Here is a 22,394-nt window from a genome sequence, read left to right on the forward strand (position 1 = left end):
TATCAAATGACGACCCTAGTTAGTTTTTTTTATCTCCAAGGGGGGTGTCCTAATCTCAACTCACTCTGCAGCATGATGTTCGTAAAATTATATAAGTCATTTGAATCATCCTTGCTACTTAATTGAATGAACTCCCACTCCTCTGCTAGTTCAGTACTTCAGTTTTTCTAGCCAGCTGAATCTAAGACGACTCGCTTTTTGCAATAAACAAAAATACACGGCATTTCCCTTACAGCTGTTTTCATTCATTTTCATCAGTTGACTGCTGTGTGATTTAATGCAGCTGACTCTGCTTATGAAATATATGTTTTGTATAAGTTGCGATTTTGTACAAGTTGCAAACAAAAAATGAGATGACTAATTTTAAATGAAGGATTTAGAGTACTTCAGATGAGAATAATGCAATAGTTGAATATTTCTTAGATGTCCGATATATTAATGGTGTCATTTTTGTCTATTGTCTATACAAATTACTAAAATTTTAAGTTTTCTGTAGGATATAATAATGTTCAAATGCCTTTAGTTATATTACTCGTATATACACGAAAAACATGTGATTTTCATGAATCAAAATGAAATGATAGTAGCAATATATAGTTGGTAAGTAAAATGACACATGTTGCAATGACATAAAACATTTAAAAATGAAGAAATTGCAACTTGTACAATTTTCCCATACAAGTTGTAACTTATACACAACATATATATGAGGTAAAGAAAAGTAATACTTAGGATTTCTATTTTCATATTATTTGATATCTATCAAGGCCCTTTGTTTAGAATTCGTGTCATTTGTGACTTGTGTTGATAAAATCATCAATTCAATGTAGATATATGATGATTAATTAATTAAGTTCTTTATATAATGAAGAACTGTTGGCAATACGCAAAATACAAAAGAATGCCTACCAACTGTTTTTTCAAATTGTTCCTTTCCCTTTGGATAGTCGAGGTTGAGCGTGGATTAAAGAGCTGGAGGTGTGTGGAAGAAGGAGAAAATGGGAGTAACCCATTAAAAAAAGAAGGAGAAAATGAATCCCTGATTGGTGGGGGCCAAAAAGAGGGAATATTCTAGGAATGTCCTTAAAGGAGATTTTTTTTGTTGCCGTTGTTGTTCTTAGCATTAGAGATAATTATTAATAAAGTATATTAATATTATAATAGAATAGGAAGAAGGAGCAACGGAACGGAATTGTCTGAAGAGATAAAGGGCTGAGCAGTGAGGAAGAAGTAGTCATTAGTCTAGTGTATTTATTGTTGTAGTATTGAAAAACGAAAAATGATTGAGCCTGAAGGGAATAATGACTAATTAGGTAATCCCTCTTGACGTTGAATTAGAGAGGGGTCATTTGATGAGAATGCCTTGGACACGCGAAAATGGAATCGGAGTGGCTCTGTGGAGTTACATCCCGAAGGAAGGGGAGAATAAGTTGGTTCTACGGATCGGAGATGTGGTGGAAGTGTTGGGACGGCAGGAGAAATGGTTAGTTGGACGATTATGCTCGAATCGGGGTTTTATTGGGGCCTTCCCCGCCTCATTTGTGGCCTTGGACCCTCCAGCTCTACGAGAGGCTGATTCTGTAGTGTGTGAAGCGGCATGGGTTCTACGGGAGTGGATCTCCCTGTATCGAAAGGACTACGTGACTCGAAGGTATTCATTTCATTGACTTGAATTTATTTACATGTTGACTTGATTTCTTACTTTGCTTTGTTTAGCAAAACGAATCCCATCTACGACATGATGCGCCTCATTGTGAGCCTTCGAAGCACACTCCTCTCCGGAAAACTCCCTGCTGAAGAAGCCAAAGAAATACGACGTAATTTAACGGAGAAAATCGATTTTATGAACAGCCAAAGAGGATTGGATCTAACCATTCGACATTGCGATGGGAAACGGATTGAAGAAAAGAGTTTATCCGCTGTGGCTCTCTTTCGACAGCATCATCAAACTCAGCGATGGGTGAGGAGCTTCGCAGCCGTCAAAGGAGATGACAAAGATCTCTCTGGTCCTCATCCCGTACTTCCGGAGACCTTTCAAATCCTCCTTAGTATAAGGAGTTTTAGTAGTGGACTTAAAGTGGATGAAGCGGATTTAATCACATCCATCTATGAAGTATACGAAGGAAAGAGTCCTAAGCCACTCTCGGAAAGTTTTTTGTACTCCTGGCATCAACGTACCTCCAAGACTCAAAGGAATAAAGTTCTATTTGCGGATATAAGTAAAAGTGATATTGCCAATAAAAGATTATATCTTATCACCAATGTGGTGACGGAAGGGAACTACGGAAATGATAACGCCAAAGAAGGATCTCGAGCGGATTTATCTCGAATTAAAAAAGAAATTTGCTTTCGTAAAGCTCTAGGGGTTGCAGCCATTGATATCACTGAGCAGTTTACTTTTCGTCAAGGAGGGACTGGGAAACGTCATGAGGGAGGTCGAGAGGCAGAGTTATCCATTCCATTTATATCCAGTGGTTCAGAGTCTGAGTCATTGGAGAATACCTTCAAAAGACTCATCAATACGGATAGGAAATCTCAAGAATCCAATCTTAGGCGCTTAGGAGTCAAACTTAATATTGTGTTTGGAGGAGACTTGCACAATTCCAATTCTCATCACTTGGATCTTACGGGATCTGTCACCTCCCTTAAAATAGGTCTTCCGGATGTCATTCTCCCTTCAGACGTTCGAAATGATCTCTATATAACATTATCATACGGAGAATTTTCACGGTTGGATAAACGACAGGATAGAAATGTTGAAGTCATGGTTGAGCTATGTGATAATTCCATGGGAGATGATGTTGAGGGAGGGATTTCACCGGGTGTGTTGGGAACATCCAGCCTTTGTCCACCTCGAAGATGCTATAGTAGTGTCGTATATCGTCATGAGGCTAAGCCTCGATGGAATGAAATCATTAAGATCTCTGTGCCAGTTGATAAATTTGCAAACTCTCATTTGCGGTTTTTATTTAGACACCGTTCCCGTAGTGAGACTAAAGAAAAATCAGTTCCTTGGGCATTTGCTTTTTTGAAGCTCGTGAATGATGTTGATGGAACAGCCTTAAAAAATGGTCGACACGAGCTACTAGTCTATAAGATTGATAAGAAGTTCGAAGGGCATAATACAGCCTACTTGAGTGAATTGCCCCATTTAAAATGTAACCATTATCGCTTTAAACTAAAGAATAGCAATAATTTAGGTGTACTCTCCAAAGATATATTTGTGATAAAAAGCGTCCTCTGTTCCACCAAATTGACTCAGAATGATGGATTACTCTCTTTGCTCAAGTGGAGAAGTGAACCCAAGAAACTATATGAGAATTTGCAAATATTTAAGAAAAAAGTAAATGACAATGGCCACGAAGTCGTCAAATTTCTTCCAGATGTTTTAGATGCTCTATTTTCTATTCTGATGGAGAATCGAGACTCAGAGTCTAATGATCAAAAGGTTTTTAAAATCCTAATCTTCGTTATTCAAATCGTAACAGATACAAAATATCAGCTCTTTATACCCGTACTTGAAGTATATATCCAAGAAAATTTCTCGGCTACATTAGCATACTCAAAATTACTCACCGTGCTTAAAGATTGTGTAGAAATGGGTTCTGTGAATGCTAGGGACCTTACAGAGGCCATGAAATCTCTCAAATATTTGTTTAAATTCATAGTTCGTTCTAGAACTCTTTTTTCGGATCTGAATGGAGGGCGTGGAAAGGAGGCTTTTGAGGATTACTTAAAACAGGTTCTCACTGTTATTGTAGAACTCATGTTCTCCACAAGTGATGAGTTGACAAATGCACAAGAGGACTGTCTCCGCCACATGATACAGTCCATTCCAGACTTAGTAACAGTGTTGGATCGTCGTGAGCTTGCAGCAATTCTTGTCAAGATGATACGTGCAGTCCAATTTCCTGAGCAAAACATGAAAGCCATCAATGATCTTATACATTCGGATTTGTTTATGGACATGGAATGTCGTAGTAGTATACTTGCTGCAGTGGTTGAGAAAATCAAGGAGGTCTTTGATGATGACGAGGAGAAGGGATCCGGTAAAGCTCCTCTTTCCTTCACTCCTCTAATGTCATTATGTATAAAGACATTGGGTGACGTCTTGAATCTTTTATGTGATACAGAGAAATACACCACCACATATGAAGACATCGATATCATTATGAAAGAGCTCCTACGTCCCGTAATTCGTGCAGTGGCTCGTCGGAGAAGAGAGGGGGAAGAAGGGTTGATCGATGACAACACTGCTCCATGTGTGGCCGTTCTATTGTCCATGTTCGAACAATTAACTCCAACTCACTATTCAAAGTACGTCGAGGGCTTTAATCCGAATAATTTTGGGGGGAGAACGGATTTATCTGATTTTGTATCTGAGGCTCTTAATGTGTTCAAAAATCTTATCATTGGAAATGGCTTTAAGAAGCATTGGATCTCAATGAACCTTCTCATGAATTACATTATTTTGAAGGCTCTAAGAAACTTGTCTCATACCATCTACGATTACTTCCATCAAAATTTTGATCATAACGTGTGGAGTCATTTCTTTGAGGCCTCCATGGCTCTTGTGGTTCACCCATCTCTTCAACTTGAAATTTTTTCCGAGGAAAAGAGATCTCGGATCCTAAGTTCTTACGGAGACATCCGAAAGGATATGGCTAAAGAAGTCAAGAGCATGTGGTTTAATCTTGGGAATCACAAAATTCAATTTATTCCCCATATGGTGGGACCTTTTCTTAAAATGTCACTCATCCCTGAGTCAGAACTTCGTAAGTCTGTCATACCCATCTTTTTTGACATGATGCAGTGCGAGTTCTATTCTGTGGTTCGGGGTAGAGAGCACAAGGGAAATTTTTTTGATTTTGAAAGAGAAATGATTGAAAAATTGGATGTAATTATAGAGCATAGTGGTGATGAGTATTTTAAAATCCTTTTTAGAGATCTTATGACACAGTTGTTTGATAGTCATTCTGTTATGAAGGACCCTGGTCTTAAATTTGTACGCTTAGTCACTAAGCAATTAGAACTTTTGTTGGAGTATCGCTCTGTTGTGACTCCTGATGATGACCATGAGAAGAGTAATCGTATGTCCTGTATTGTCAATCTACTAGACTTTTACAAGAGCGTAAAGAGAGATGAAATGTATGTTCGATATCTCAAAAAAATCATCGTTCTTCATGAGAAATGTGAAAACTACTCCGAAGCGGCCTTTACTCTCCTTCAGTATACTAAATTACTCTCATGGACAGACAAGCCTCTGAGTCCTGTGTTGTTATATAAGGAACGACACCCTGAAATATCTACCAACTGGACTCTAAAAGAACTACTCCACAAAGACATTATTTCTAACTTTGAAAAGTCACACATGTGGGAATGGGCCATAAAAATTTGCGAAGTCCTAGAACTCCAATATAAAGAAGAAACATTTGACTATCCCAAACTTGCTGAACTCCATGACACAATGGCTGGATTTTACAATAATATCATGACAGATCTAAGGCCAGAGCCTGAATATTTTCGAGTTGCTTTCTATGGAAGAGGATTTGCGGCTTTTCTTCAAAACAAGACCTTTGTATATAGGGGTCGTGGTTATGAAAAGTTGTCAGAGTTTCAAAATCGGATAATGGATCAGTTCCCAGATGCTGAGCTCATGAAAACACTAGAGACTCCTAGTGATGAGGAGTCTCAGAAACCCATTCAATTGGTTCAAATCAATAAAGTGGAACCTGTCATGGAGGAAAAGCGAAAGTTCCAGGGGAAAAAGATTCGTCAACAAATTTTGGACTACTATCGAGTTAATGAAGTGAATAAGTTCATGTACTCCCGTCCGTACATGAAAGACAAGCAAAAGGATAATGAGTTTGCATCCCTCTGGGTAGATAGAACAGTTATGTATACCAAAGAAATGTTCCCTGGTGTCCTTCAATGGTTCCAGGTCCTTATACCCACTGAAACATTCACTCTCTGTCCCTTGGATAATGCAATTGAAAATATGTACAAAACTAACGAAGATCTTCGTCGTCTCATTTTAGGAGACCCTCCCTTCAATCTTTTGAGTATGAAAGTTAAAGGTGTCATTGATGCTGCTGTAAATGGAGGGATATCAAAATATGAAAAGGCATTTTTTTCCGAATCTTATATACAGGAACACCCGGATCATGAAGATAAGATCCGTCTTCTCAAAAATTTAATAGCTGAGCAAATCCCAGATCTGGACATTTTACTTCAGCTCCATGATCACAAAAAGCGCCCTGAGTTAAATGAATTTCATGAGTCATTAGTGAAAATGTTTGAAACCATACGAAATGAAGTAGAGGAGCGCTATGGAAAACGAAGATCCGAGTTCAGTTTGATTGTATCTTCAAACTGTGTCGTTCGACACAATGGAAATACTCAGGAAGGGACAAGAGAGTCAACTCGCTATTCCATGGCAAGTCAATCTAGTTTTGATGCAGGGACCAAGTCCCGATCTAGCGTTTTTTCTGTAATCAACGGTCTCTCCCGTAAGAAATCCATCGTGTCCCATCATAATCATAGAAATGATTCTATCACAGCCGTGGATGCCACCTCACCCTCCGTAGTTGTCACACAGCAAACACACACTCGTATCGTCTCAGGAACGCAGTATCTAATACATCAACATGCTCTCACAACTCCTAATCATTCTCGCTCTCCATCGATATCCTCAAATCGGGATTCATTTAATGATGTTTTTGAGGACGATGTTGGATCTCTTTCTGGAGGCTCAAATAGACATAGCAATGGTTGTGGACATGATAGTTCCGGAGATGCTATGTCTGTCTCGAGCTTTGATGAGACCCGGCCTCTTTTCCTCAAGAAAAAAGCTCCGGCTCCTCCACCACCCTCTTTCACTCCCCCTACTCCTCCTTCCAAGAAGCCTCCTAAGCCAGCTTGTACAGAGTAATCACGATTCTCCTTCTTTCTTAATAAGTACAAATTATTTAATGAATAAGTTATATAGCATTTACTTCGTTTCATAAGTATTTTTATTTACCAAAAAACACAAAAAATATTCCAAGGCATTTTATTTTGCTTCTTTTTTTAAGTAATGGCTTCAACCCATCCACCTCAATTAATTTAATTAATTTCTTACCCTATGCCCCCAATTTGTTCATAACCACCAAAAATATAGAGATTGTCAACACTAGTCATTCCAAATCAAAAAGAAAAAGAATTTAAGAGATTTTACTTTTTTTATTTTTTCCATATCTCATCCCAATTTTTGTTAAAGAGTATTTTGACTTAAGTTGAGGTTTTTTATGTTATTTATCCAGGATGTATTTGCGCTTCTGTCCCCCTATTACCGTTCTCTTATTTTAAATAATTACAATATTTTTATCTTTACATAAACTTTTTATACCGATCATTTTTATGTACTTAATAATTAATCATAACTGTCGTTTTCTTTTTCTAGATATTTTGTATCCAGATATAATTATATAATATATATAAAGAGTACTACTAGTGAAATAAACATAATAACGTAACAATTAAGAAGATGCTTTTCTGTCTCTTTATAGTTGATTAATTAAGTATTATCAATGATTCTAATAGTAAAAAAGGATATTAAGATTTTAATGCGCGTTCATGACAAGATATGTGTGAATACTCCTCGTCACTTGATTGGATTTCCCCCTCTTCCATTCCCTCGGGAGTAGTAGGGGATTTATGGGGAGTAGTAGATGAGGAAGATGCACGCGAAGGACCCTTGTGATCAGATGATTCTGGAACTTTGTTTGAGGAAGAATAACTCCCGCCACTTTTGCTCATGACTCTGTGACTGGTAGCGCCGTTATTGTGAAGTGAGGAGCTTCTTTTGGAGACTAGAGTGGATGGGGGGTGGTCATCGCCTCTCTTATCAGAGCTACCATTAGTAACCATTGAGGAGGAGCTTTTGTGATTCTCAGATCTTCTAATACTGTTTGACGAGGAGTTTCCACTCATGTTGTTTGGATCCTGACTACGAGGAAGGCTAGGATTTTTGGAAGGAGTGATGGGTCCATTTTTTTTATCCAAATGACCTGAAGAGGGCTCATGATTAATAGTTTCCTTATAGGGCTCATCCAACTTAAGTTCTCGCCTCTTGTTTCGAACCTCCTCTTCCCAAACCTTTTTTTTCTCTTGGAGACTCTGCTTGCTAAAACTCCGCTCGACGACTCGTTTTTGGTATTTGAGATGAGGGAATAAATGCTTACAGTTCTCAAGGGCATCCTTGGCAGCATTCATTTCTGCTTGTTGAATACTTGGTCCTGAAGACTTGGCCAGTCTCTCACCTCTAAAATAAACAGCCACAATATACACTCGTGTATTAGTTGGACCCTTGGACTCAATGACTTTATAAATAGGAATATCAGGATCTTTTCCTGACATAGATCTAAGAGTTAGACAACATTGCTGGAGTTTGGACTTGGGATCATTCCATTCTTGATTCAGAATGAATTGTTGAAGTCTAGGAAAGAAACAGACCTCCGCAAACACTCGGCAGTAATTTAGATCCTTGTCAACGTAAATAGCTCCTATGAGTGCTTCGAGTAAATCCGCCTTATCTTTGGTCTTGAGATCCGCCTTGGGATTGCTAAATCTGGCAAAGCGAGGTATTCCTAAATCATCACACACGACAGATTGAGTTCGATTATTCACAATGGAGGATCTCAGGAGGGAGAGATGACCCTCATGATGTTCTGGGAAGTACTTATAAAGATAATCAGACGTTATGAGCTGAAGAACTGTATCTCCTAAAAATTCTAATCTTTGATTAGACCCTAATGTAAGATTACTAAATCCAATGGAACGGTCTGTGAAAGCTCGTGCTAAGAGACGGATATGAGTAAAAATAATTCCGGTCATATCTTCAAATCTTGTCAGTTTCTATGTGAAGGAAAATGTTTGTGTTATATTATGTATTGTAAGCAAAAAATAAATTTTAACATACCTGAAGCAAAGGATATTTTTCAATCCAAGATCTATCACCCTCCGGCTCTTGAATCTGAAGTGGATGTGGAGGAATCTTTATCCATGTTTCAAGAAGGAAATTCTCTCCACCAAAAAGTGCATCTGCAAATACTCGGTCAGCAACATCTATTCCACCGTCTAAAAATATTGAACCCATGACAGCCTCAAAACAATTTGACATAGCATGACGAAGCTCAGAATCATGGCAAAGATCCGCTCCGTGTGCATAGAGCATGTATCTCTCCAACTCCAATTTCTACAACCAAAAACATAATTGAATAGGTGTACAATATATGTAGGACTTGTAAAAATACTTACTTGAGCTAAAATCGCAAAGTGTTGATTTTGAACAAGAGCAGCTCGATATGTAGCGAGTCCACCTTCCTCCAGGTCAGGAAACATATGAAATAAATGCACTGAAGTAATAAATTCAACAACAGCATCCCCAAGAAACTCGAGTCTCTCATTATGACGAACCCTTGATTCTGTTTCTTTAGATTTACCAAATCTTGACATAATGTGAATGAGAGTGTTGATGCCTCTTTTACGTGTGGTCGCATAGTGAACCCGTCTATCCCCAAATTCAGGGGAACGTATACCACAATTTGTAATGGTATTTCGTGCATGATCGGAGGTTGTTCCATAATTTTCCTTGTAAGAAGGATGAGTCACGGCAAGTTGAAGGAGATATCGATTTTTAAATTTATATTTGATCCGTTTCTCAAAATAATCCAATGAGGAGTGCATTCTAAAATGATTTACGAGAACAGGTAAAAGTAAAGCATGCTGAACAATGTCGCAACGAAACCCAGTACGAAAAAATCCTTGAGAATTGACTGTGACAGTGACGTCTCGCCGCGTTTTTGAGTTGGCTCGTATTTCCATGAGTTTATCTTCCATTTCTTCAAGAGTGGCCTTGTCGTTGAGAGAGGGCTTGGGCATATTGGCAAGAAGATGCCTAAACTTTTTGTAGTCCTTCCAAGTTTTTTGGTACTCCAAATTTCCTGAGAAGCAGAGCTGCGCGGGTCTCACACCAAAGTGCACAATGACGGGATAAGAAATAACATCTCCACCCTTGAGTGCTTCTACTTGCTCATTTTCATCCCTGTCATCATCTCCCTCCCTATCTAATTGGTCGACGCGTACAGCAGGAGGCTTTGCACCAGGTTTCATCACAATCATACCCCTAACTTGATCTGCAACTGTATTTTGCCATTCCATTTTACTTAATTTGCAATAGGTTCCCAAGTCTATTTCATCAACTAGAGGCACATTAGATTTAAGACAGTATTCGAGGACAGCATTCATGGAGAGTATTTCCTTTCCATTATCCTGAAGGCGACGCACAAACCTGGGCATGAAGTAAAAGCGCTCATTCATTCTCCAATCCACTAGATCTAGGATTTCATAAAAAAGATAAGACTCGAAAAGCTTCAACTCCTCGATGGAAAAATTTTCAGGAACTTTTTCCTCAAAGTAAACAACTGAGTATTCAATATTAAAACGAACAACTTTACATATAGGAAGATTATTTGGAAGGGGAGATGTGGTCAGAAGAGAGAAGCCATCGAAGACGTAGTCATGTTCATCGTGACGAATGGATGTCGGCTCCTTGAACATAAAATTTGAAGATGGAGAAACCGAAAGGCGATAGTGATAGAGCTTATCCACATTGTTGGAATGACTGTCTAATTCTACTTTGGGAAGTTCATCCTCTCCCTTGTAAAATTGATGTCGTATTCCGACAGAGCGTGACTTTATCGAGCAGCGACAGGCTGGCCCATCATTAAGTTCACCAGGTCGATTGCCCCAGAGTTCTTCATGAAGTCGGTCTTTTTGTTTGATTCGATGATCCATCCAGCGCTCAGAGAGGGACTTTTTCTCTTTGGGAGCCTCCTCGTCTGAATCACTCTCAGATTCGGAATCATCTTCATCTTCCTCACATTTACCCTTGCATTTATGAATAATGTTGGGGTTGATTTTAAGAGGTAGATAAGGAGGACAGAGAGAGGATCTAATCGTATTCCCTCTTTCAAGAATATCCGACTGGAACCTTTCTATAAGTTTAAGTAGTCGTGGAGTGGCATGTGTCAGTCCAGATTTGGATCCTTTAGCATAGTAAAGATCAGCAGAGGAAGATCGGATCCAAGATTTTGACTCTCGATCCAGAATCTCTTTAGGGATCACAGTGATACCGTCATATTTGGATACAGGTTTTTTTGGTACTGGGGGTGCAGGAGAGGCTTCCCGATAGCGTTTGCGAGATGGGCTTCTTGAGCGGGAGTATCGATGACTTCTTCTCCTCCTATCCTCGCGAGAACGTGATCGTCGTCTGTCGGGAGATCGACGACTGTGTCGACTACTCTCATAGCGATTACCACTCCGACTCCTTCTTAACCCAAAGGAATGAGTCAGTCATGAAATAAACAAGAAAAGCAATGATTACTTGGGGCAATCAAGTCAAAGAAAGTAAAGACTTTTCATGGTTCATGTTTTGCATAAGAAGAATCTACACTTTTCAAGCGGTTCCGTTGACGAGAAGCGTTACACTTTCAATCAATCAATGGGCAATGCTGAGTAACGCTCCGATTAACAGTCCCGTTGAAAAATAAATTAAATCAATCATTAACCTTCTTCTGTCCTTGTTTAGGTCTCGCGAATGATGTACACTCCGATAGGATCCTCTGGAGGAAGAGCAGCCATTGGAGCTGGAGGAGTGTGAAGGGAGTGGAGCTGGGAGATGAGGGGGCAAAGGAGGAGGAGGGGAGGCGGCAAAGGAGGGAAGGCACTCACCACATGCGGGAACTGAGGGGGAGGAACAGACATGTCGGGAAGGATTGTGGCGCTCCCAGGAGCTGTGGCATAGTAAGGAATCACGGGCGGAGCGGCATGGAAGCTATACATTTGAGGTGGGTAGTAAGCCGCCGCCGCAGCTTGGAAAGGAACACTGGGTGGCCCCCATAGCTTAAAGGGTGGTGGGGATACTCCATGATGTCGCTCACTCACTCTCTTCTCCACTCAGAGACATAGTCACCTATAATTTCAAAACAATTACTAATACACTCAGCAGCAGTCATTCGATTCCACATCCACCGTCTACTTCTACACATTCCATTCTTCCAATAAGTTAGTAGTAATTCATGAGCTCCGTTTCAGTCAATAGCCTATAATCACTTTACTCTTTAGCTTCTCCTCTCCCCCTCAGCTAGGGAACACTGAAATGCGAACGACATCCTATTTTGGCGAGCGTTTATTTTGACTCAAGTGCAAAATAATTCTCTCATATTCATAAAGCAAATGTTGCATATCGAAGCTTTAAAACCTCATATTGTACACATTTCAAAAAATTATTCATTTTTTGTTGTATAAAGCTAAACCATCAAACAATTATCAATTCAATAACATTACATATGTATTATACATATTTAATTTAAACCAATTTTTATAATCAAACACATATATTATGTACAATGGTCGCTATAGTATTTACAATAATATACTAACATTACCAATAAAGATAAAATGGAGCTAGTTCACAATTCAACCCAACGTTTGAAAAAAAAAGTCATTGAAAAACTTTTTAAAACAATTTTCCTTTATTCATTTGCATGAAGGGGACGATTCCCTTCAGATTTCAAATTTGTAGCTTAGATAGTGAAGAATTTTGATCGTGTTGAGAAGATAACTATTACTGCATGACAATTTTTGAAACCTTAGTACTTTGATAGGAAAATTAGCTTGGATACATATTATGTAATAGTGTATATTGTACATAATATATGGGTTCATTATAAAAATGGTTCAAATTATATGATACATATTCTATTTTATTAAAAGGATAACCGTATAATGGAAATTATAACTTTTAAACCTCTCACTTGATGAGACGTTAAAGCTTCAATTTACAGAATTTTCTTTATATAGCAAATTATTATGCACTCCCGTCAAGCACAGAGAAAGAGCGCGTTCCATATTCATTTCAGCTTCTCCTCTCCTGCTATCTCAATATATATAATAATTAATAGCCATATTAATAGCTCCTCCTTATTCAGCTGATGAAGAGATTATTGCATTATGCTACGTCACACTTATGATGACGTCATTTTGTAACAATGGGCATGCGAGGGAACCCCTGACCTAGATAATAATATAATAAATTATTAGATACTCGGTGGAGAGGACCCAGTTTCTTTAAAATCCATAGACCGTAAATGATACTCTTCCCATCATCAAGTATTTCTATTATCCCTTTATATTAGTCTAATCAATACATCACTCGCGTATATCACAGGCAATTTATGTAATAAAATCCGTCAAATCTTGACTCAATTCAAACCAAAACACCCCAATGTAATTCTATTACACTTAATTTATTGGGTTATATGACATAATAACTTATGAATAAATTAAAATGATGTGGACGATTTCACACACAAAATATTGAAAGAATAAAATTAGGGTGTCAATGAGTTAAAGTACATACACAATAATATAATGATAACTAATATCGATACGATTATCAATTTGTATATATATACAATTAATCATAAATTTTCACTCTGAGGGAGATTCTTTGGCTTCCATTTTACATTCTTCCACGGAGGGAGGTGAGTCGGGTGTTTCATCCGTACCACTATTGACATTTCCAATTCTTTTTAAGTAAGAAGTTCTAGGAAGTATAAAATAGTCATCTTCTATTAACATTCGATAAAAAGCAGTATTCCTCTTTTCCCATCGAATGCAGGTCTCGAGAAGCTGCTTGGAGTAGCGTCGATGGGAATTACCCTTATAGAGAAGCTTAAGCTGTTCAACAATGAATAAAATAAGTCTAGCATCACTCTCTTCTGTATAATCCTGAGCCTCAAGGATATTGATACACTTCTCTACCATGTTCTCCTCCGTGTCACACTCTGAGGAAATGCTTAGATATAAAAGAATATTCTCAATGTCTAGAACACAAGTAACGAGAGAAATATCCTTAACAATGTCAGAGACCTTCTCGTTTGAGAGTAGGATGGTCCCGTCCCAGAGTTCATAACTCAAGTCCTTTTTGATAATGAGAGTATTTTTGATTTTAGGAACGTTTTCTTCAAATAATGCAATGTGAAGTGTCTCACTCTTTGTGAACTTGTGAAATCCTTCTGGGAGTTGTATAAAATTCGATTTAGTGAGGAGATCATCAAAGTCCTTAATGACTGTGAGATCGTGCTTGATCTCTGGAGGAGAGGTTTGAGTCCTGAAAGGAAACAGATACATTACTATTAGAGAGAGATAAGGATTGGTCTAATAAATAATCTACCCGCAGTCCGCTAATTTCCCAGGCTCACTCGTCTCCATAAAAGGAACGGCTTCAGGCTTTAAAAACAATTTACAGGACACATCCGCATCTTTTCGTTTCTTGAGTAAATCTCGATCCCAGTCTGCTTGGATATAGTCCTTTGTTCTGAAATGAAGACCACAGAGTCGACTGGATCGATTAGGCTTAAAATTCTTTTTAGGAATGGCTCGCATCCATGCATCACACTTTTCTTTGTCTGTGGGAAAGGCGTGAAGGGACATGTGAGACTGAGATATCCGATCTCGTCTGGAATTCACGCATCCTGGGAAACAACACGTATTCACCATGTTCCAACGCCAAAAAAGGATTCAAGAAACTAACGTTCTCGTAACAACTACTACTTTATCTATTATAATTGCGAGTCACAAACAAACCTACACACTTAAAACTTCCTCATAATAATAATCATTAATTACTCCACAAGTCATTCCTTAGTTAGTCAATCTTACTTACAACTCCGAACTCGTCTCCTAGTTTTTGTAAGTTTATTTTTTTACTTAACTTTTTAGTAGTAATTACGTCTACAAACACTTCACCGCACAATCTCATTAGGCAAATGACGTCGATGATTAAAGAAATAAAGGTAACCTTTGCATCAAGCAATAAAAACATTTAGTCACGAAATCTTGTATATGTTGAGCATTTTCATATTTGAAGGAGACGTCATCTTGGGGGTTCAAAATTGATACATTTGACTACGTATATCAAATTAATCTTTATACCAATGATAAACACATATATTGTAATCAGATCAAAATAATATGTATTGAAAATCCTTCAATATAGCTAGATTTCTACAAATTAATTTATTATTTTGGATCGAGGTGGGACTAGAAAAGTAGGATTGAATGAGAAAAATACCTTATTATATCAATTGTAATAGTTTTATTTAGAACATGGAAATAAGCATGTAAAACGATGTAATAATATTTTTTTAAATAGATATTAGGGTCAGATATATAATAAAACTATGGAGTAAATGTTAATTGTATATCCATGAATAAAAAAGGGATTTATATTTTCGTTATAAAACTTATTTGTTTAGGCACCCAAAATGACCGAAATCAACGATGTTGACATCACATAAAAACACCGTAGATTTTAATAGATAAAATAAATGTAATTATTAATTAAAAAGTCAAACCAAATGATTGGACAGCCTTATTATTTAGGTATGATTTTATTTGATGTTACTCACTTTCATAAATGACCAAAAATAAAATCTCCCTAAATTTGTGTCAAATGAAAAAAAAAAAGATTACAAACAAGATTCGAAATAAAAAAAGGGCATAAATCATGGCGGCTGAGTCGTAAAATTTGTACCGATTCCAACTACAAAAATTATTATAATTTATATAAACGAAAGTTATTTATAATCTAAGACATATATTGAGTATAGTTATTTTCTACATGGTTATAAATTATAGGTATTAAGTACTATTAATTTATGAAACTTATTAAGTTTATTAATTATTGTTATGTTTTATAGTCCAAATAATGACAATTCCCAAACACTTCTAATGTCTAAACTATTATGTTGGGTAGAGCATAGCCTCTAGTTGTCTTAGTTGATTAATTAGACTTGTGAATAGTCAATATCATCAGAAAAAAGTCTACAATTGCAGTGAGATGTGGTGTTTATTGTGTATTATCCAATACTTATAATGTACTAGCAATAGATAGATTTTGATACACTTCATTTTAAATAAAATGAAAAGGACACTCATGTCCCTATGAGAAAGAAAGGGTTTACCATCGTGAACTACCATGAAATAGATTAGATCTTTAAAAATCTTTTTTTTTTAAACAGATCTTTCCGTGAGGTTGCTATGAAAGAGGTTACAAGGTCTGTCCAGGTTTTTTCTATCCCCCGATCTGACGTCAAAAATATTATTTAACTAACCATCTTTACTATTACTCAAGGTGATTGTTTTTTTTTTTTTTTACTTAATTGCATGTCGGTGGTGTTTTATTTATAAATTATTTGTACTAATACTTCATTAATGTATCTGGTGCTATAAAAATAGAAAGTCGAAACTGTTTGATTAATAAATATAAAATAATAAACGAACCATGTTGTTATCTACTGTACGACAATGGACTCGATTATCCCTTCACGGCGGATATTTGCGGAGCAAATACCTCAACCCCACTTCTAAGTTATTTTCTACAAAAGACTCAGATGATGTAAGTTACTTCATTTGCCTTCTGATGTTGTCGTTTTTACAAAGTTAATTAATTATGAATGTTAATATTATTATTAGGATCCTTCTTTGAAGTTATCGCAGCCTTTGGAACGACCTCTGAAACCTTCTCCTGTGGATACAAAAGGTATGTTTATTAGTAATTAATTGACTAAACCGAGTATATAATAGTTGTTCCATTTGTTATCATTAAAAAACGACTCAATTCTTTCAGATGTGGATCCGGATCTCATCCAGGCTGCCCAAGGAGTTGCTGAGTATCTGAATAAAAATGATGCCTTTGCCAAAAACAACACATCCAATTCCCTACTTACAAGACTCAACAAAATCTCAATGGATACAAATGCGGTCAAAACTTCTGGGGGGGAAATTTCCTCCTTATACTCCTCATTAAGCGTTCAGTCCGACAAAATAGAAGTACAAAATAGGCGCAAGGATTTAACGGACGAACAAAAGGTATTTTTGGAAAGAAGAAAGTTTCGTCGAAAGGAGATGAGAGAACAAGGGAGTCAGCTTTCTTCATCCTATGTTTCGGGTAATCTCTTTGCATCTAAACCCTTGGGGATATTCCCTCCAGGATTCAAGGAAAAAGATTGTAATATTGACTTAAAAACATGGGATGAGTGTCTACAAAGGGATCTTGAAATTATTATGACACCACGTCCCAAGAATTTCTTGGAGGAAATGATTTTAATGACGGATAAAGGGATGCTTTGGGAATTACCGTTGAACAACGAATTTGGTATTAATGATGAAGAGGTAATTCTAAGGACAGAGCGTCTAGTATTTATTATATAAATAAATTTATGTTTATTTTAGATCGAACCTTTTCATCTTCACGTATTCTTGGAGAAACACTTAGAGTCCTGGTGTCCTAAAACAGGACCCATTCGTCATTTTATGGAATTAGTTACTGTGGGCCTGTCAAAGAATCCTTATATGAGTGTTCAAAAGAAAATTGAACACATACAGTGGTTTGAGAGCTATTTGATGGCCTCCGATAAGCAGGAAATCTTCAATATTATGGAAACAGAGTCCTCGACATTCTTACCCAAGTCGTGATTCTCCCTCCTGGTTTTTTTACATTCGTATAATTTGTATTGTTTTTGCTTTAAATCATGTTTTGGATTTCCAGAATAAATTAATTAATATAACTAGTACATTTCATAATTCAATAATATGTGATATTTCAAATAGATTATATGTATGTCATATTTACAAATATGAATATATAGATAATATTTGCTATTTATATATACAGGTATATATTTAAAAAAAAATTGTATACATAATAATAAAATGGACAGGTAATGTTGTTGTTAGTATAAAAATACAATTTTTTGGTATGAATATGAACTAAGGCATCAGAGTCATGTCAGATAACGAGATTAAAGATCAAGGAGTTCGTGAGAACGAACAATACTATGTCGAAGATACGGTTCAGGTTGTATTTCTTGTCTTTGCCACATGTATTCTTCTCTCCATCTTCTCCCTATTCCTCATGTGCTATGCCAGGTAAATCTTGGAAGATTTTAACTGTAAATAAACTATGTAATCATTGATCGGTCGATTTCAGATATAGAAGCAAACGGCCCATTCAACCTGGATTTTATCGTCCTGTTCCTAAAGTATTAAGACAATTTCATAAACCTTCCAAGTCTTCGGCCTCCCGGAATTCGGATTATGGATATATTAATAAACGACCCTCTGCTCCCTCAGCCATGTCATCTGCCACTACTCATTCGGATGTCTTATAACATCCTGGAGGAGTGATACTCTCAAAGAATCAAGACCCCATATTAATGAATTGTATATTTATAATCAATTAATACGTATGAATAAAGTGAATATTTTGTTAGTTAATCTCTTAATTTATTATTACTCACCAAAAGACGAGTTTTATAGGAGGATAATTGATGAGTTGACATATATACACCAAGAGCATAGTAGTTTCCTTCGGCCTACGGATTTATTTAATCGTAATATATTAACCAAAGGCCGTCGAAAACCCCTATTCTCCCGGTTGCTCAAATATTTATTAGAAATAAAATGTATTTTTAATGTGTAGAGAAATTGAACGATCTCAAAACTATTTTGTAATGAGTAATTCTTCATGGATTACTCGAGTATTTATATATAGGAGAAAAAATATTAAATGGGTTAGTTATAGGTTAATAGGTGATGGGGAGGAAAAAAACAACAACTCGAAAACTCCCATTTTAGAACTCAACTTTCATGGTAGTACATAATTGTTCACCTCCCTTTATTTGTGCGTTTAAAGTATTTGTTTCTTTGGTGTACATATATTAAATTATGGATGAATCTCTTGAGACCAAAAAAAAAGTTAATTTTATTTAAAGTTGATAATATTATTACAAAAATCACTCATGTCACCATTTATAAAGTTAAATTTAAACTAAGCTAATTATTTGTTGATTGTAAGCATTTATAGTTCAAAAATCATAGATAAACAATTTTATTTGAAATAAGTGACTCTTATATGAATTATGTTTCATATTGGGGGTACTAGAATTGATAAAATACTTTGAAAGCATATTGGACTAAATGTATTAGGAGTTATGTTAACCAATGAAGTCATGATAAAAAGTAATTCAAGTAGGAGTATGTGAATATATAATTAAGCTGCTGTATAAATGCTATTAATGAACAAAATTAAAGTACACTTCAAAGCGCAATCATAGGGATCGCTTTTATTCTTTTAATTACATTTTATATCCAGTTTAGTAGAGCACTAACAATAGTAATTATATTCTTATAATGATTGTGATAATAAATGTGATTATTAAAAAGTATTTTGAGGAAGGAGTCCAAACTACGGCGGACTCATTTGAATAGTTTCTTTTCTTAATCCCTCTGCATTATCTTGGTAACAGCCATTTCAAAGTATTCCTATGTTACATAAACATGAACGTGTCTCTCCCTTAGGGTAGTTGTTCCTAAAGTGGGGGTAGCAAGATGATTTCCAAAAAAAGAAGAATATAATTTGAATTGAGGCATCAAAGATTAAATATTGATGAATGCACATATTGTTTATAAGTCTATTCTGGATTATTCTCGGAAAACTATTTCCGTGAAGATAGTTCTCCTCAAAAACATAACTGGATACGTCCCTTTTACCGACACAGCTAACCATCAATCGTCTGACATAGAAGATACATTCATAGAACATTCATGTGAGCAAACACTAAAAACAGATGACGAATTCCTGATTTTCGTGATGAGTGAGTTCCCACTGCAGCTTTAGATTTAGTTATACCATTTGCCTCAACTTATTTATGTGGGAAAACCTTATCCGTATTAACTTATATCCAAGTCTTCGAGTTGTTGTGTTCAAAGTTAAACCTAGAATAGACTTGCTTTTCACATGCGTCAAAAGCAAAGACCTTGATTCATTTATAAACCTATTTTTACATCAATAGCCTGTAATATTATTTGCTTGTGAGTCTCACTTTTGATTTTATTTACCGCAAAAAGAGAATTAATAGTATTGAAATGATTCTAGTGGTAGATATCGCTGATTGAATATTACAATATATTCGATTATTTCTTATATTTTTCAATATATTTAGAATTAAAATCTTTCTTTTAGATCAATAAAATCAAATAACTTATATTATTTACCACCGGGTTAAACTATATGGGGGGACATGACCCAAGGCTAATAGAAATGACCTTAAGTAATCTATTTGCATCAAATGCACTCCAAATTATATATCCATCTCTCAATGAGAGATGTATGGATTGCACATTGTCTAGTCACATATTTTAAGGGTCCAACTCGATTTGATTTTTTTTTTGAGGGAACCACTGCCCTGAGGCAGTGATTCCAAAAAAAAAAAAAATTAATATCTTAATTTGACGAATGTACAGTGCGGATCGAGCAAAACACGCCCATCTTAGGTTTAATTTGGACACTCGAAGATCATCCTCCACGTTAAGCCGTGATTTGTATTAAATTTTGGATATCAGTTGATACGAAAAAGGTCTTCTCACTTGAATAAGCTGAGCCAAATGGTATTACGAAATCTAAAGGTGCTATATTCTATAGTCAGGAGTGGGTACTCATTCATCACAGAAATAAAGAGTTCGTCAGTGTTTTAGAATCAAAATCTGTTGTTAGTGTTGGGTAATATGAAAGTTTGATATACAAACTCCCATGTCAGAACCGATGATTAGCTGTGGTGGTAAAAACGTTGTTTCTGGGAAATACTTATTAAAATGTCCAGAAGAGACATAAAAAAATCATCATTATTTACACTTTGATGCCACAATTTAAATTATATTCATTTGATTAAATCATATTGCGACCCATCAGTTATTTTCTGCTACCCCCACTTTGGGAATAACTGACGTAGAGCATTCATATAGCCTCTATACAGACTCCCTTGACTATAACGCCAGCAGCGTAATGTTACATAACTTAATCCCTCTATTCAGGTTCATATTTCGAGAATAAATTTTTAGAATATTAAGACGAGCATGCTCATTTGGAGATGGAAACTCAACCTTACGATCGATTCTTTAAGGGCGTAATAGGGCAGAATAAAGTTCCAAAGAAGTGAAAAGTTTCAGGAAATTCCTATAGACATACTGATTAAGAAATTTTGGGAATTTTCATATGAGTAGGTTTTGTGATTTTGAAATGTTCCGTATACATTACGAGACAAAAACGAAGTACATTCAATCTCGATTTAATAAGCATTCAATCGTATCAATCGAATAATATTCAATTTTTTATATTTTGTCGATTATTTTTTTTTATTTACTAATACGTTGAAAAATATATTTTTCCCTTTATTTCTGTCTTCAAAATTGAAAATTCCAAGTTTAATAGTGTTTATAGAGGAAAGTTTATATGTTTGAAATTTCCCTGAATTTTGCGACCCTAGACCAAGATACTTAGAGACTTAAGTATCTTGCCCTAGAGCAGAGTCTAGTATATCAATAAGATTGGTTGCCATAATGACTGATACTTAAATCACAGTCAATTATTAATTTATAATGTGAAAAATTAATTCAATGATAGTTAATTTTTTCTCAATGTACAAAATAACTTTAAACAAATAATTATTTTAAATTAAGTAAAATATTACTAAACGAATATCTTGCATTCCATAGTTGAAAGATGGGAAAAATTTATTAAGTCTTAATGTATAATTGAATTATGATTGTTCAGGTTTACGTAAACTATATAAGTAATAACAATAAGGTAGAGTATATGCACCTTTATCTCTAATGAGTTAATCAATTACTAGCTAGACAGTTATTATTTTCTTTAAGTAAATACATATAGTTTAAAATAGTTCGAACTTAGCAGGTACATTCTCGTGACATCACTAATAACAGTAAACAAAATAAAAACATTGTTTCTTTTTCTGAAACAAAAAAATATTACTACAGCTTGCCCGGCGACGAAATCTCTCTGTATCTTTGAAATCCTCTATCCACTCACTTCGATACAATGTCTATCGGTGTTCCTATCAAAGTTCTTCATGAGGTATTTATACAATGAAGCATTATTTAAATGATTTCTTTTTATTCATTAATCCTTTAATTCTAGGCCGAAGGGCACATCGTTACGTGTGAAACAATCAATGGAGAAGTATATCGGGGTAGATTGATTGAAGCCGAAGACAACATGAACTGTCAAATGTCCTCAGTGAGCGTGACACATCGGGATGGTCATGTTTCTCAACTCGAGAACATATATATCCGTGGCTCAAAGATACGTTTCATGATTTTGCCAGACATGTTAAAAAACGCTCCCATGTTTAAGAACATGGGAAGAGGTCGTGGATCTGCTCCGGCTAGTGCGGGTCGAGGAAAATCTGCCATATTGCGAGAACAAGCTG

General features: G+C 36.0%; 5 protein-coding genes across 6 annotated transcripts; 3 read left to right on the forward strand and 2 right to left on the reverse strand.

Moving 5' to 3' along the window:
* Positions 1 to 1,068: 1,068 nt before the first annotated feature.
* mbc (myoblast city) lies at positions 1,069 to 7,521 on the forward strand. The gene is made up of 3 exons (XM_040721203.2): positions 1,069 to 1,219; positions 1,264 to 1,651; positions 1,717 to 7,521. The coding sequence occupies exons 2-3, from the start codon at positions 1,353 to 1,355 to the stop codon at positions 6,929 to 6,931; spliced, it is 5,514 nt and encodes a 1,837-aa protein (XP_040577137.1). The 5' UTR covers positions 1,069 to 1,219; positions 1,264 to 1,352; the 3' UTR covers positions 6,932 to 7,521.
* Positions 7,360 to 12,241, reverse strand: drosha (ribonuclease 3 drosha). The gene is made up of 4 exons (XM_071891723.1): positions 11,610 to 12,241; positions 9,298 to 11,368; positions 8,960 to 9,235; positions 7,360 to 8,895 (listed from the first exon to the last, which is right to left on the reverse strand). The coding sequence occupies exons 2-4, from the start codon at positions 10,834 to 10,836 to the stop codon at positions 7,594 to 7,596; spliced, it is 3,117 nt and encodes a 1,038-aa protein (XP_071747824.1). The 5' UTR covers positions 10,837 to 11,368; positions 11,610 to 12,241; the 3' UTR covers positions 7,360 to 7,593.
* Positions 12,242 to 13,213: 972 nt separating this feature from the next.
* LOC121126161 (uncharacterized) lies at positions 13,214 to 14,902 on the reverse strand. 2 transcript variants are annotated; one of them, XM_040721469.2, is made up of 3 exons: positions 14,771 to 14,871; positions 14,279 to 14,705; positions 13,214 to 14,215 (listed from the first exon to the last, which is right to left on the reverse strand). In XM_040721469.2, the coding sequence occupies exons 2-3, from the start codon at positions 14,602 to 14,604 to the stop codon at positions 13,534 to 13,536; spliced, it is 1,008 nt and encodes a 335-aa protein (XP_040577403.1). In that variant the 5' UTR covers positions 14,605 to 14,705; positions 14,771 to 14,871; the 3' UTR covers positions 13,214 to 13,533. The 2 variants fall into 2 exon arrangements, with proteins under 2 accessions (XP_040577403.1, XP_040577402.1); XM_040721468.2 differs by having other exon boundaries at positions 14,279 to 14,902.
* Positions 14,903 to 16,233: 1,331 nt separating this feature from the next.
* On the forward strand, positions 16,234 to 18,379 carry mRpS31 (mitochondrial ribosomal protein S31). The gene is made up of 5 exons (XM_040721353.2): positions 16,234 to 16,504; positions 16,582 to 16,648; positions 16,736 to 17,280; positions 17,341 to 18,036; positions 18,098 to 18,379. Exons 1-4 carry the CDS (start codon positions 16,391 to 16,393, stop codon positions 17,581 to 17,583), a joined length of 969 nt encoding a protein of 322 aa, XP_040577287.1. The 5' UTR covers positions 16,234 to 16,390; the 3' UTR covers positions 17,584 to 18,036; positions 18,098 to 18,379.
* An 885-nt stretch (positions 18,380 to 19,264) lies between these two features.
* On the forward strand, positions 19,265 to 22,394 carry SmD3 (small ribonucleoprotein particle protein SmD3; the record flags this gene model as incomplete). Its single annotated transcript, XM_040720971.2, is given in 3 exon segments — positions 19,265 to 19,408; positions 21,860 to 22,039; positions 22,103 to 22,394. Coding segments are annotated over 2 exon segments (328 nt in total), but the record flags the coding sequence as incomplete, so codon positions are not given.

Source organism: Lepeophtheirus salmonis, chromosome 11, assembly GCF_016086655.4.
Source record: "Lepeophtheirus salmonis chromosome 11, UVic_Lsal_1.4, whole genome shotgun sequence".
NCBI classification, from domain to species: Eukaryota; Metazoa; Arthropoda; class Copepoda; order Siphonostomatoida; family Caligidae; genus Lepeophtheirus; species Lepeophtheirus salmonis.